At 36.4% G+C, this 14693-nt stretch overlaps 1 protein-coding gene across 2 annotated transcripts; it reads right to left on the reverse strand.

The window, feature by feature from the left end:
* Positions 1–1699: 1699 nt before the first annotated feature.
* On the reverse strand, positions 1700–10440 carry LOC114466979 (glycerol-3-phosphate dehydrogenase [NAD(+)], cytoplasmic). 2 transcript variants are annotated; one of them, XM_028452876.1, is made up of 8 exons: positions 10247–10440; positions 8774–8995; positions 7686–7826; positions 7465–7603; positions 6131–6243; positions 4542–4778; positions 2327–2433; positions 1700–2245 (listed from the first exon to the last, which is right to left on the reverse strand). In XM_028452876.1, exons 2-8 carry the CDS (start codon positions 8879–8881, stop codon positions 2149–2151), a joined length of 942 nt encoding a protein of 313 aa, XP_028308677.1. In that variant the 5' UTR covers positions 8882–8995; positions 10247–10440; the 3' UTR covers positions 1700–2148. The 2 variants fall into 2 exon arrangements, with proteins under 2 accessions (XP_028308677.1, XP_028308676.1); XM_028452875.1 differs by having other exon boundaries at positions 8774–8951; positions 10247–10439.
* Positions 10441–14693: the final 4253 nt, after the last annotated feature.

Genomic DNA, 14693 nt, shown 5'->3' on the forward strand with positions numbered 1-14693 from the left:
GCACAAAATTTTGCAAAAAAATTTCAATCGCCTCAAAACGGAGGTAATGCTATAGCAAGGCACAAAATTTTGCAAAAAAATTTCAAACACCTCAAAACAGAAGTAAGCTAAAGTAAGGCATAAAAACGGGGAAAAAATTTCAAACACTTCAAAAATTTCAAATGCCTCAAAATGGAGGTAAGGATATAGTAGGGCATAAAAATGTGCGAAAAAATTTTAAACGCCTCAGAACGAAGGTAAGGCCAAAGTACGGCAGAAAAATAAGCGAAAAAATTTCAAACGGAGGTGTTTGAATTTTTTTCTCCAATTGTTGTGCTTAATAATATAGCCTTAATTCCTTTTTTTTTTTTTTTTAATGAATACCTGACGGGGAGAAGAAAAAAAGACACATAGGTTCTGAATAACTTCACTATACTTTTTGTAGTGATTTATTAAAATAACCACTTTAAATTTCAGGCAAACAGATCAATCAAACAACAGTTTATTGGACTAACATTGAAAGAAGAACGTACAAAGATGAGATTAGTGGCTTTACAGCTGTGGTTCCCAGTCTTTTCTACCAAACACAAGCTCCCCTGGTTTGGATCAGATTATCCTTTTTAGAACTTCAAAGTTGTGCGTTTGACATTTCTCTGTCTCTGTAAAGTGTAAACCCCTAGTTGGGACTCACTGCACTCTAAAATGTGCGATTACAGCTTAACCTTCATCTAGCAGAGAATAAAGAGAAAAAAGTTCTGATCCAGTACCAAAGTAAACAAAAAACAAACCAGCCATGAACTAATATAATGATTAGTGCATAGCTAGCATTATTTTGAAGCATTTTTTATCTTAAAAAGTGGACAAACCTAACAGAATAGGGATGAGATTCATTACACCAATTTATTATTTTGAGCATTTGCTTGTTAAAAAGCCAAGACTGTTTATAATTTGCATTTTAAGGCACGTTATCAAGTTTGGTTAAAAACAGCTGCTTTGTAAATTACAGCATGCTCACGTACAGAGTATGCATGTATATGTCTATACAAATATTCTAAGACATTTAAATCACACACAGACAAATTACACCTATATATATAACGGACTGGGACACACATGCAGACACTGGATGTAAGGCAGGCGATGGCTTTTAGTCTGCAGTGGTTGGTCCTGTGCAAATCTGGACTCAACGCTGAGAACATGATCAACACTTTATGAATGTTAAGTCACTGAATGCCAGTCAGTCTTCTGTTTCTTGGAATCAAATCGATTTAAAGCACATGTGTCAAACTCAAGGCCCGGGGGCCAAATTCAGCCCTTTAGCGGATTCAATTCGGCTCGCATCAGAAAGCAAAAAAATAAGAATAAAATCAAAATCAGAGAAACCATGAATCATTGTGTACATTACCAACAAATTAAATTGTAGATATCTCCAAAACAATTCACATATTCAATAAAACTCCACAATATAAGCAGGGCTCATATTTTCCCCGTGCTTATATCACATGATGGTAGACATTTTTCATCTTAAATTGTTTAAAGAACTAAATTTTTCAAAAATCCTGCAATTTTCTTCAAATTATTCCACATAAGTTGCCCAAATTACATAAAAATTGGCCACTAAATCAAATAAATTGAAAGTGAAGATCCTGCAGGGACTGATCACTGTAACTTATTGCTTTGATATTATCAATACCGTACATAATTTATAATTTATTAATATACGTGGAAGTGTAAACTAGAGCACAATAATGATTTAATTATTAATTTTCCCGCCTAAAATCTGCAGCCCACATAAGATTAACTGCTCCGTATTTGGTCACTGAACTGAAATGAGTTTGACCCCCCTGATCTAAAACGTTTAGAGTTGTATAAGTGTTTCTAAAACAAACACCAGCTTAAAGAAAACAATCACTCTGACAACTCTCCACTGCTACCTTTAAGTTAAAGCACATCATTAAAGAACGGAAAGCACTTAAAAAAGATGTCAGAAAGTGAAGGCTGAGGATGAAAGTGGTGGAAGTGGAGCTGGAAACACATCATTTAACCCAAACGCTGACTGGAGCTGTTAGGTTGCAATGACAGCTGTGGAGTGACGAGTCATCCTCCGTGGATTTCTGACAGGTAACAGAAGAGTGGGCGTGTTCTGCAGGGAAAGGCACTCTTATGTTCTCACATGTGCTCCGGATGGTTCTGCAAACACTTGATAAACTCAGCAACTGGATGGCCCTGGAAGCAGATCTTGTACACGGCGTTGAAGAGCGGGAACCTGCACAAAGACGGGACTTTAGTTCTCACCGCTGACTGACCAACAGTGTGCAGACTCTGTCTGAGCAGCAGCTGCACTTACTTATCAATGAGGTTTTTGTGCTCCAGGATGAGATGGACTTCAGCGGCTGTGGCTGGTCCCTGCAGCTTCTGACCATTCAGCATCTCTTTCTCCAGCTCCTCGATAGACTGAGTAATACATTCAGACATTAAAGGGGACATATTATACCAATTTTTCACCTTTTAAAACAGTTCCCTGTGATCTATATAACTTATCTGTGCTGGGGTTTGGTAAAAACATAACATGAATCAAACAAAAGGTGAGGTTTAAGACCCAGAATAAAACAGCTCTTTCAGAGACGTTCCCTCTTGGAAGCAGGTTGAGTGTTGCCCATGTGCATTTTTTCAAAAACTGGCGAGGGCGTTTCTTTTGTAAACTTTGGGGGAAATCATCCTCTATATTTTTAATGTTTCATTTAAACTTAACCCAAATTTCCTGGAAAAATTATAATTTACTTTAAAGCAGAACTGATGTTGGATGATGTTGCAATATGATACATATCACCATACATGGGTCACGATACGATATTATCACAATAGATTCTACCCAGTTAATATCAAAATTAAACGTAGAGATGAAAAATCAAGATGCTGTATATGTTCATTAGAAGATATTGATCATTCAGAAGACATCCTATTTATTATTTATTATTAGTGTTTTTGCACATTTTCACTGAAAAAAGAAAATGCAGTGTTACACACTGCCATCATAAAATAAAGTGCAACAAGTTTCTTTTCACTGAAACTACAGTGTAGAAGTCTGAAAGTAACCATGACAACATAATGATGGTATTGTAACAACTGTAAGTGAGAACATTAAGGATCAAGCACCATGAGTTATTGACAATGCACAAAAATAAGAGAAAAACATTTCTCCGATCACGATATATCGTGAAATCAATTTTTTTTTCACACCCCTACAACTAAGTAACTTTTTCACCTTAATAAATCCTTCTCGTAGTCTGACGGTAATACAAGTTTTTATAGGGTGATCTCAACCCTGTTGTCTCTGGCCAGAAAACCACGTTAGCAACTTTCCCTGCCTCTGCACTGGTACCAGTCTCACAGCTCTGTTCTTGTTCTCGCGACTTGTTCTCTGCTTTACGACAGCCCAATACACACTAATGCTAGACTATCACCACCAGTCCCGTGGCTGCGCACGGTTGTCTACAAATTCACTTTTCTCAAACTTATATCATGGCAGAGCCAGCAAAAAAAAAGGCAGAGAAGACCTTTGTCCGAGGAGGGGAGGAAAAAAACGGGAATCGGATCGACAGAGGGTTAGGGCTCAAACACGAATCCACTTGGAGAACTCAAAAAAAAAGAAAGCCGTAAATTGGATGCAGCTAACTTGGCGATGTTCATGTTCGATAGTATAGTCTTAGGAGAGCACAGGTGCGTATTTAGCTGTGGGGTGGGGCAGGGGGTGCAGAGTTTTTACGACCTAACCAAAAAGGACCTTTAGGGGGAGCGCTAAGCGCAAGTTACTTAGTTCTGCTTTAAAAATTACATTTCCTGAAAAAAGTTGTCTGAATAAATTAAACCTTAACATGTTATTCAAAGAAGACAAAATAAACTTGGTGGAATAATTATTTATTGGAATTAACAGTAAATTTTGAGTTATTTTAAATAACTAAAATATCCAAACAATGCTAAATAACACAATTTAGATTTATTTGAAAATAGAATTTTAAAATTATTAAAATCTTGAAAGCATCTTGTTTTTTAGGACTTGCAGAAAGTAATTCAACCTTAAACAATAAAAATGTAATTTCAACTCTACCTTTATAACCAAAAATCTCAGTGGCAAAAACAGTTATACCAATTAATACTCTTCAAGCACAAACAGTGCAATATTTGTTAAATTGTTAAACAATAAATTCTTAAAAAAAAAACAATAATAATAATGTTAATCATCTGCCTGAAAATAAACAAGAGTCATCTTTAAAACTCATTCAGGCAATGGCCTCTTCCTATTCTCAACTATACTTGTATGAATTCAGGTTGTTTAAGATTTTGCTAAAATATGTTCTCCCAACTATATTTAACACCCATGTTAAATGCTAACCTTCAATTTTGTAAATTCCCCATTTATACCAAATCATTTACATGGAAATTTTCCAACTTTAAAGATTCCTGGAATTTTAATTTTAATTTGCTGGACCATTAAAGTAGACCAATCCCTCCTTAAATTATCTAAAAAATACTGTTTTGTGATCAAACAAATTTGTCATTACCTTCCCCGTCTTAACAAAAGCTTCGGCGACTTTGCGGTTGCGCCCGCCGTAGCAGGTTGTGATGAGGTCGGCTACCCCGCAGCTCTCCAGGAAGGTAGCGGAGGAGACTGGCCCCGCGGTGCAGAAGATGCGGGCGAAGGCGATCATCTCCATCAGGCCCAGTCGGATCACTGCAGCCTTCGTGTTGTCACCGAAACCCAGACCGTCACAGAAGCCTGCGCCGACCGCCACAATGTTCTGAGAGAGTCGGCGAAAAGAAAGAACAGTAATCAGATACTTTTTCATGAAGATCCAATAAATGAAATCTGAATGCAGCAGCTTTAGACACTTAACACTAATTCTAGATTAAGTAGATTTCTGTAATATTTAGCAATATTCATTATTTAGTAATGTTTAGCAAAAATGAAAAACAAAATAAAGTAGAATATTGGCATTTCCCCTCCAAAAAATGCATGTGAGAATGCAGGTGCTGGCCCATGTCATTGAACACTGCATTAGCATTAGCCTAGCATTAACCAAGCATTAGCATTAACTTCACATTAACCTAGCATTGACCTAGCATTACTTAGCATTAATCTAACATCAGCTAGCATTAACATTACTTAGCATTAACCTAATATTAGCTAGCATTAACATTACATTAACTTAATGTTGTCATTAGCTAGCATTAGCTAGCATTAGCCTAGCATTATCCAAACAATAACATTAACCTAGCATTATCGTAGACATATATATATATATAAACATATTATAGTATACCAGATAGATATACCTAGTATTTGTGAATCTGGGTTCAATATTTTGGAAGTACTGATAATTTGTAAAGATTTGAAGGTAAAAACTGGAGCAGCTCCACTCTAGCTTAACCAGCTGTCTGCTCTAAAAATGGGATCAGAGCTGAAAAGTCAATGCAGTTGCACAAAAAAAGTAATAACTCAAAAAGTTACAAATTATAAATGTACAAGCATAAATCTCTGGAACTTCCTGAACATTTTGATAGCTTACTTGTCAAAATGTGTGAAACGGTGTAGGTGTACTTCTGTGGTTTCAGTGGAAATCTTTGTGCTGTGACTTTGACCTTTATACTGCTGAAACTGGGTCAGTTTGCTTAGGGGCAAAACTAAACGTGAGCCAACTTACAAAACTCCAGCAAGCTGTTCTGGGAGATAATATTGATATGAAAAGAGGTCGGTAAGGTTGCCTCTCTGCTACAGCGTCAAAGGGCTAAATCCACGTTTTTACATTAATTAGTTGTTTTTTCGTCTTCCTTCGGGTTTTTTCTAATTTAAATCAGTAAACGCGGCACAGTTTTTCAACGCCCTTTGACTCTAAATGAGGATCTCCAGCCCATTCACATACAAACGGACAAATTTATCTAAAGGTCAGTAAAACATGCTGAAGGCAATTTGCCATCTTGTTCACTCGATCTTGAAGCTCATAGATGAATAACTGAGCACCAGTTCTATGTTACATAGTTATGTTAAAGAATCACATGTTCTGTGCTTTATAGTCACATAATAAATGCACTGTTTTAAATCATCAACAGTGTTATTTTTGGGTTTCGGTTACATTTTGTGTCGAGGGCTCACCTTCAGGGCTCCACAGATTTCCACCACATCAGACTCCTCCACCACAGTGACTCTGAAGTTATCTGTCTGCATGAGTTCCTTCAAAAGCAGCCCGTGGTTTTTATTTTTACAGCCTAAAAGCAGAAAAAAAGGGAGTTGAGGTTACGACAATGCACCAAAAAAAGCTGAATCTGGCCCTGATTCAACAAAAAGCTAATCATGTCAGAGGAAGTGAAGTGTGTGTGTGTGATATGCCAACAGTAATTCTCTTAATGCCAGCAAATGTACAAAAGGTAAAATTTTCTTTAACAAAAAAGTAAACAAAGACACCGATCCCAAATTCCCTAACCCATTCTGAAGATAAAACCATGTATAATGTTAAAAAAAAGTCTCTAAAGCAGGGGTGCTTAACCAAGGGCCAAATACAGACCAGTTTGTGCAAATCTAACATGAATGTACCCTGGTTTGCACTTCCACTTATAAATAATCTATAAATGATAAAGTTTGTGAGTATATCAGTCCCTGCAAGATCTTCACTTAAATTTTCCTGATTTTGGGGGAAATTTTGTGGAATAAATTGAGGAAAATTTGACAGATTCTGCAAAAATTAAGTTTTTTCAACAATTTGAGATTAAAAATGACTGCCGTCATCTGACATAAGAACTGGAAAACTGAGCTCGGCAAATATTGTGGACCTTAACATAATTTTTGTATTTGGAGGAGCTGAGATATCTACAACTGAATTAGTTGGTAAATTACAAAATGGATCATTTTTACTTTCTCCAGCGGGCTAAATTTGATGCTCTAAACACGTGTGTCAAACGCATGGCTCGAGGGACCAAATACGGCCCTTTGGAGCATCCAATTCGGCCTGCAGGAGAAAGTAAAAATGATAGAGAAAACATGAATCATTGTGTAAATGAAGCTCAACAATGTTTGCAGAAGTTGACATTTTTCCATGTGCTTATATTGTTGAAAAAAATCTAAATTCTTACAAAATCCTTAAATCTCCCTTAGATTTTGACATAATATTTCCCCTGATTAAATAGAAATTGGCCACAAAAATCAAGAATATTTAAGGCAAAGATCCTGTTGGGACTGATATATATATATCATTTATTCCTTTTTACCTAATTGGTTTCTTACATATTTTGTATTTTATGTAGAAGTGTAAACTAGGGCACAATAATGTCGAAATTACTAATTTTTTTGTATAAAATCTCTGGTCCACTTGAGATCAAACTGCTGAGTATTTGGCCCCTGAACTAAAATTAGATTAACACCCCTGCTCTAAAGGGACGGATTAGGCCCCCAGGCCTTGAGTTTGACACCGTGTGCTTGAAAGACAGACTGACCGATGGTGGTCTCACAAAACTTCTCATCAGCGACTTCATTGGCAATGTTGGCCCCCATGAGGACGCTCATCGCGATACCGAGCTTCTCCTGGATAACGTCAGAGATCAGTTTGAGTCCATCGGGCCCCTCGTCCACACCCTGAAGGATTACGAACACACACGTATTTACATCACACGCATTTCTGTCAAAGATCAGCTCAGCACAAAGAGCGAAGTGGAACCTTGATGAGGGAAATTCCCAGTGCGTCGCTCTTTATCTTTCCTTTCATGGTGTCACAGGCTTTACCGATGAACTGGTGTGGGATCACAAACACCAGGATGTCTGCATCTCTGGACGCATCCGCCAGGTCTGGGATGGCTAGCTAAACCAGGACAAGTATGGAGAAAGAAAAAACGCAAACTTGAAAAACTTTCCTGTGCCGCCACCATCAGGTCTAACTTTCAGTTTTAGAGTTTGTGTATCTTGAAAAACATTTACTTATTTTTATCGCCTTTTTGCAACATATTTGGGGTTATTTACTATAAAGTTTCAGACACATTCTTCTCTTTGTCACTTTTACTGTGAAAGAGCTGTTCCAAAACCTCATAGAGAGAGAGAGAGAGAGAGAGAGAGAGAAAGAGAGAGAAAGAGAAAGAGAGAGAGAAAGAAAGAGAGAGAGAGAGAGAGAGAGAGAGAGAGAGAGAATTGCAATACACAGACAGACAAGTTTTACACAGCTGAAACAGCTTGAGGTGAAATTGACCCCAGATCAACACCAATGTGTCTAATATGAAAAAATATCATCATAATAATTTTATGCTTAATAAAATGTATCCATCAAATTAGGAAATGTCATGACATGTGATGCATTTTGATGCAATTTTTGAATGATAAACATTGAATGGGGTCAAACTGACCCCAAGGATAATAGTAGTGATGTCCCGATACAACTTTTTCACTTCCGATATGATACCGATATTGCAGCCTTGAGTATTGGCCGATATCGATCCAATTCGATATCAGCACGAATCATACATCCTTTTATTGCTGGAATGTTAGAAAAGGCTTGAGCAAGTGATGTTCCTCAAACAGAGAACAACAGTCAGCAACAGTAGGAATGAAAAAAACTGACCCAGTTACCAATTGGTTACATACATTTTAACCTTTAATATAATATCTACAGTATTCTACAATTGAATAAAGATAATACAATATGTATCGGAGGTTTTAGATGCAGTCCGATAAAACCCAATATTTGTTATCGGACCAATATCGGGACATCCCTAGATAATAGGAGGGTTAAAGACTACTATATCTGCAGCTTCTCACCACATTAGTGGGCAGCTTGTGTCCAGGGAGGTATTTGACGTTTTCATGGTCACTGTTGATGATCTCGGTCAGTTTGCGTCCGTTCACCAACTCCTCAAACACCCACATCTTTACAGTGTTGTCGAACTTGTCATTCCGTGCAGCGTTGGCCCCCACAATCTTAGCGATGGCTGAGCCCCTGATGGGTCAGCAGGTCACAGGTCAAACTTAACACTGGGAAGACTATGAAACATTTAGGCAAAAACATAAGAATTAAATGATGAAACACATTAGCCGTTAGCTAGGGGTTTAATGGTACACAAAATTCACGATTCGGTAGGTACCTCGGTACAAAAGTCATGGTTTGGGCTTTTTTTTTTTTCGGCACAGCTATTAAAAAAATGTTTAGATGAAAAAATAAATACATATTTAGAAATATGTGAACTTTAAAAGATTAAATCCTGCTGTTTTTTTTTGTTGTTGTTGGTTTTTTTTAACAAAAACAATACAGGTAAACTCTGCTTTTAAACATTTTTTACTGAAATAAAATAAAGTACAGTAAACAAAACGTGCTTCCTCATCTAAAAGGAGACAATCTGAGTCTGAAGAGCATTTAACAGAACAGTTATTTAATTCACTCGTCATCAAGTTTCTCATTTTTCCACTAATGCCGTTATCCCATTGGCTTCAATTTGATACCCAGTTCATATTTTTCTTCAGCTTATTATTTTTCAATATTCTTTGATATATTTAGAGGATATTTTCTTTCTTTATTTAGTTTTATGTAACATTTAATAGCAGGAATGTCCTGATCTGATCAATAGTATTCATTTGATTTTTAGGGAGAAAACTGACTTTACATCAGGATGATGAAACTGGATGATACTCCATGTGAGTGGAAAAAAGTTAAAGTTAAATCCTCTTTAAAACTGACCTTGTAAACACTTAATTCATAATGCAAATTTAATGCATTTATCAAAAGTAAATAAATAGAATAGTAGAACTGATTCTGTCTCAGTAACTTAGGGAATCACTCCGAATATGAAACTTATTTAATCTTAAATTTTAATCGAAAACTAAATAAATACAACAGTAGAACGGATTCTATTTGAGTGATATTAGCAAATTAGTCCGAACAAAACGTATTTAATCTTGAATTTAATAAATAAAAACTAAATAAATACAATAGTAGAACTAATTCAGTGTAAATAATCGATTTGTCATTATCAGCTCCCAAAAATAAATAATTCAATACATATTGTGTTCAAAACGTTTCCATTACACAGAGATTTTACTAAGTTATTAGAAACGACAGCAATTACATATATATTTTTTCAATCTTTTTTGCATGCTGAAGCAGACCAAATGAGTGGGAGTTAAATGATAACATCAGTTTTGTGATGCTAAATTAGCTAACGTTAGCTAGCGGTGTCAGTGCGCGTGACCTGCGCCCCCGATGTTAAAAGGTTTGTTGTTGTTGTCGTCGTCACCCACCAGTTCCCCGAGCCCACGATGCAGACTTTCTTCGCAGCTGCCATTGTGGAGAGGAGCAGAGGAGGCGAAGGCGAATTGACAGCAGTCTGTCCGCTTATGCAACCAACCAACCAACCAGCACAGGCGGCAGCGTGGGTTGTTATTGGCTGATCAGAGGGGAGACACCCACCCGCTCAGGAACACTCGCTGACGGATCAAAGCTCAAGCGACGGGACCAATGTTCACGTCATTATAGCCTCCACGTCATTATAGCTTCATAAACACAACAACACACCTTCTACTCACGCCCCAACCATTCACAAACAAACATAAACAAAACATTATTCACAAACTAATGCAATTTTATTTGCAAATAAGAAACGTACCTATCAAACGAGCATGTTTTACACATAGAAAGAAGCATGTCTTCAAATAGTGATAAAAGTATGTGGGAATCTGCAAGGTGGAAAATTAGTGTCAAAAGTCAGGTATGGAAGCCCTGTTCCTCAACAAAAAAATAAATAAAATTACTATGGAAAGTCATAATTATGAGATAGAAAGTCATAATTATGAGAAAACTATTTTCATGTAAAGTCACAAAGAAACATACAAAAATGTGACTGAACCATTTTGCAATAAAGACTTATTTATGTACTTCCACTATTTTCTACACTATGTAACATGTGTTGAAATCTAAGAACTGAATTAACAGACAAAATATGTGTTTTGAATGAATTATTATTCAAAGTGTAATTAGGAATGGTAGACTGCAGCAAATAAACAATAAAAGCCTTCTATTCTATTCTATTCTAAATACTTAGTTTGTATCTCATAATTATGACTTTCTTTTTTTGAAGGCAGAAACGGGCTTCCATTCATGCAGTATCTGACAGTTTATAAGTCCAAAAACAACAACAACAACACACACACTGTTGTTTCTGTGTTTGTCTTAGACGTTGCATAGTAAAATAAAACAAGTATAAATATTAACAAAAAAACAAAACAATTCCACAACAATGAAAAACTGTCACGTGGCCTTTGGGCCAGTGTATGTTATGGTCATTGGATTTTCTATTCAGAAAAAGATATTAAAAAACAAAAAAAATGAGTGGTTATGAGTGGTGGTGTGTGTGTGTGTGTGTGTACAAAGAGTTATTTTGGACATCCAACCTGATTTTGCAAATAGTTTAATTTTAAGTAACAAAGGAGTTTTAAAAGCCTATGCAACTATTTAGATGCTTTTTAAGAATTTTCAATCCAAACAAGACCCAGACAGGACATTAAAAGTCACAGCAGCGACTACAGAAAGATGTCACCAGGGGGGAAAGTATTCGGTTCGAAGGCTTCAAACAAAAGAAGACCTTGTTGCGTAATAGTTTTAGACGTTAATAGAAGAGGCGATGCAGGAAGGAACTAAACTAAACTCAGCTCAGCAGTCTGCTGGTTTCACAAAGCAGGAACAAAGGGGGCAAAAACAGCTTAGTGTGCTCAAAATTCCTCACGAGGAGCTTCGTGAGCAGCTATTGGGTTTATAATTCTCTCCCACAGGGTAGTTCTGCAATCCCAGGGTGTAGAATAATTGTGCTAGTTTATGGTTGAGGCTACACAAATGTGACTCTTATTTGATAGTGTGAAACATTCCCTGAGGCCTCAGAGGTATGCAGCATTTTGTTGGTAGTTCTTGATGTTCCACTCAAATAAAAATGGAATTGAAAAGTTCATTTTGAATTAAAAAAAAAACCACAATCTAATTCACATATGTCAAATGCAAGGCCCGCGGGCCATGTTCGGCTCACCGGATCATCTAGTTCGGCCCTCAGGAAGATGTTGTTCAAAGTAGAAATTACTGCAAAAACATGACTTTTTGTAAATTACCTTATAAGTTGTAGATAAAATACAATGGGGGTTCCAGTACTACATTATTTACAGTGATATTAAATCCAATTATTTTTTAAAAGATGGGAAATTCTTACAGATTATCTCACAGAATTCTGGCAAATTACATTGCAAATTTTAAGAAAATTAGTTGCAAAGTCAATGAATTTTCACCAGTTGCTTAAGATTCTGGGTTTTGTTTGCTTCTGTGCACTCACCTCTCCACACTGAACGAGCAAAACGCTCATTTAAATAGGGCGGTCTTCACCACTTCTGCACGCGCACTAATCAATTCTGCAATCTTAGTGAATTCCTCGCAGCAGGTGAGGAAACTGTGTCACTGGTTTACCACCCTTTATTTCAGATCTTAGTGAATCCGCCCCTCAGTGTCTAAGTGTCCAGCAGTAGTTTTCCATTGAAGTTATGCACTCGAATGCTAAACTAGTCCTGCAGGGTTTGTTAGAACAAATAGAAAGTCTTTGTTTGAACATTTAACTGTGAAACTATACGCCAAAGTGGATTTGTTGATCGTCCCCAGGATGCAGATCATATGGTCCTCAGTTTAAAGCTAAACAAGGCTGCATTTGTCTTGATTATGTCATTTGTAAATTCATTTCACCCTCTGACAGACTGTATTTGTCCTTTTTTTTATCCAAATCATACTAATTTATATCTAAATATTTATTCATAGATGTAATCTAACAAAACCTGTCCTAATGTTATGTAACTTATGAACTTCAGTATGTGGTGTAACTACGTTAAGTCATGTTTTAAAGAATGTGTAACACATAATCAAGATAGACACATCATCCCAGTCATGTTTAACCAGGCTACTTTAGACAGAAGACACTCAGTAATTATTATCTGTGCTCAGGCCGTGATATACAAGGGTCCAATGTGCTCTAAACAGTTAAGCATTAATACCAAAGCTGTGAGGAAACAGAAGTGACATGTCAGCGCTGGATTCTCTGCTCGTAGTTGTCTTTGAGTTTGTATTGAAGTTGCCGAACAATACTTTAAATGCTTGGAAGAAATTTCTATCACCATGAATAATATTACAGAAGGTCCAAATGTAGGGACACCCCCATCAAAAAGTCACAATGAAATGTGCAATCCAGATCAGATCCAAATAAAACTCAGTGGATAATAGAGGAACCAACCCACGTCTAGTGAATCAAAATATGACAAAGAAACACAAGAAAATAATTATTTTAAAATAATAAAAAAAACACTGTTCTGCTCTGGCGCCATCCTTTCATTCTTCTACAGCAGGGGTTCTCAACTTTGGGGCCACGAGACACTGGAAGAGGGTCGCCAGATGCCTTTAAGAAAGAATTTTAGCCACTTCTCACGTATTTTTACCCTTTTTCTGCAACTACACCAACCTTGTTACATTTTAACCGATTTCCATCACTTCTTTTGCCATATTTTTCCTCCTTTTAATGCATTTTGCTACATTACTCCCATTTCTGCCACTTCATCATCAAATTTCAATGCCTTTTCTGTAATTTTTTTCCACTTTCAAGACATTTTTGGCATTTATAAACCCTCCACCACTTTTCCCACCTATTGTTGCATATGTTGATCCATTATCATCACTTTTAACCTCCTTTCACTATATTTCGTGCATATTTTTGCCAATCTAACCACATTCGCAATTTTTCATGCCCATTATTTTCCAGTTTAAACTTTGTTCCTACTTTTTTTCTGCCACTTTTAAGCCAATATTGACACTTTGAACTCATTTTTTTAATTAATTTTTGTTTGTCTGTTTTTGGCCACTCTAATTTGCAACTTTGAACAAATTTCTGTGGTTTTAAAAATCTTTTGATCACCTTCAACCCATTTTATTTCTGATTAAAACCTGGATTTACATCATTAAGATGACTATATACAAATAATAAACTTCCTGGATAACAGTGGATATTATTCAGATGAACAAATTAATGTGGTTATCGCAGCGTAAATCTCTACCTTCAACATTTGTTTGTGAGTAAATCCCTATTTATGAGAACATCTTTTTGATGACATTCAGGTAAATATTTTTTTTTTTTTTAAATGCGAGTTACTCGTATGTGATTAAGCAGCTTTATACAACAAATGTGTGATTTTACATAAAACCCTTAAACACTAACACAAAAGTTAATTCAATTCAACTTTATTTATAAAGCGCAGAATACAACAGTCATCTCAAAGCGCGTAACAATATAAAACTCATAGTAAGAAAGAAAGAAACCATCAAGATCTACATGAACAAGCATTTAGCAACAGTGGGAAGAAAAAAACTTTCTTATTTTGTTTTTATAACAGGAAGAAATCTGCAGCAGAACCAGACAGTGAATTGTGAAAGTTTGTTTTGCCCCAGAAAGACAAAAGAGACTTGAGAGCATTATACAGTATCTAATCTTGATTTGGATATTTCAACTTCCTTCTTTGAGGCAAACATTTGATCAAAGCTCGAGAAGAACTATTTCATCCCACTGTTGCCCTCAGCTAAAAGAACTCCTGCTGTCCTCCAAACACACGACTCAGCAGCTCCTACACACCACACAGGCAGAAATGATGACACAGCAGTCTTTGAGATGGATACGGT

The sequence above is a fragment of the Gouania willdenowi genome, chromosome 7 (genome assembly GCF_900634775.1).
Source record: "Gouania willdenowi chromosome 7, fGouWil2.1, whole genome shotgun sequence".
Classification (NCBI taxonomy): Eukaryota; Metazoa; Chordata; class Actinopteri; order Blenniiformes; family Gobiesocidae; genus Gouania; species Gouania willdenowi.

Excerpts from the sequence above, each read along its gene's own strand:
- LOC114466979 (XM_028452875.1), bottom strand. The coding sequence starts at position 10,290 with ATGGCAGCTGCGAAGAAAGTCTGCATCGTGGGCTCGGGGAACTG. Across the intron at positions 6,244-7,464 it reads GTTTTGTGAGACCACCATCG|GCTGTAAAAATAAAAACCAC; the intron begins GTCAGTCTGTCT and ends TTCTGCTTTTAG. Across the intron at positions 4,779-6,130 it reads AAATCTGTGGAGCCCTGAAG|AACATTGTGGCGGTCGGCGC; the intron begins GTGAGCCCTCGA and ends CGACTCTCTCAG.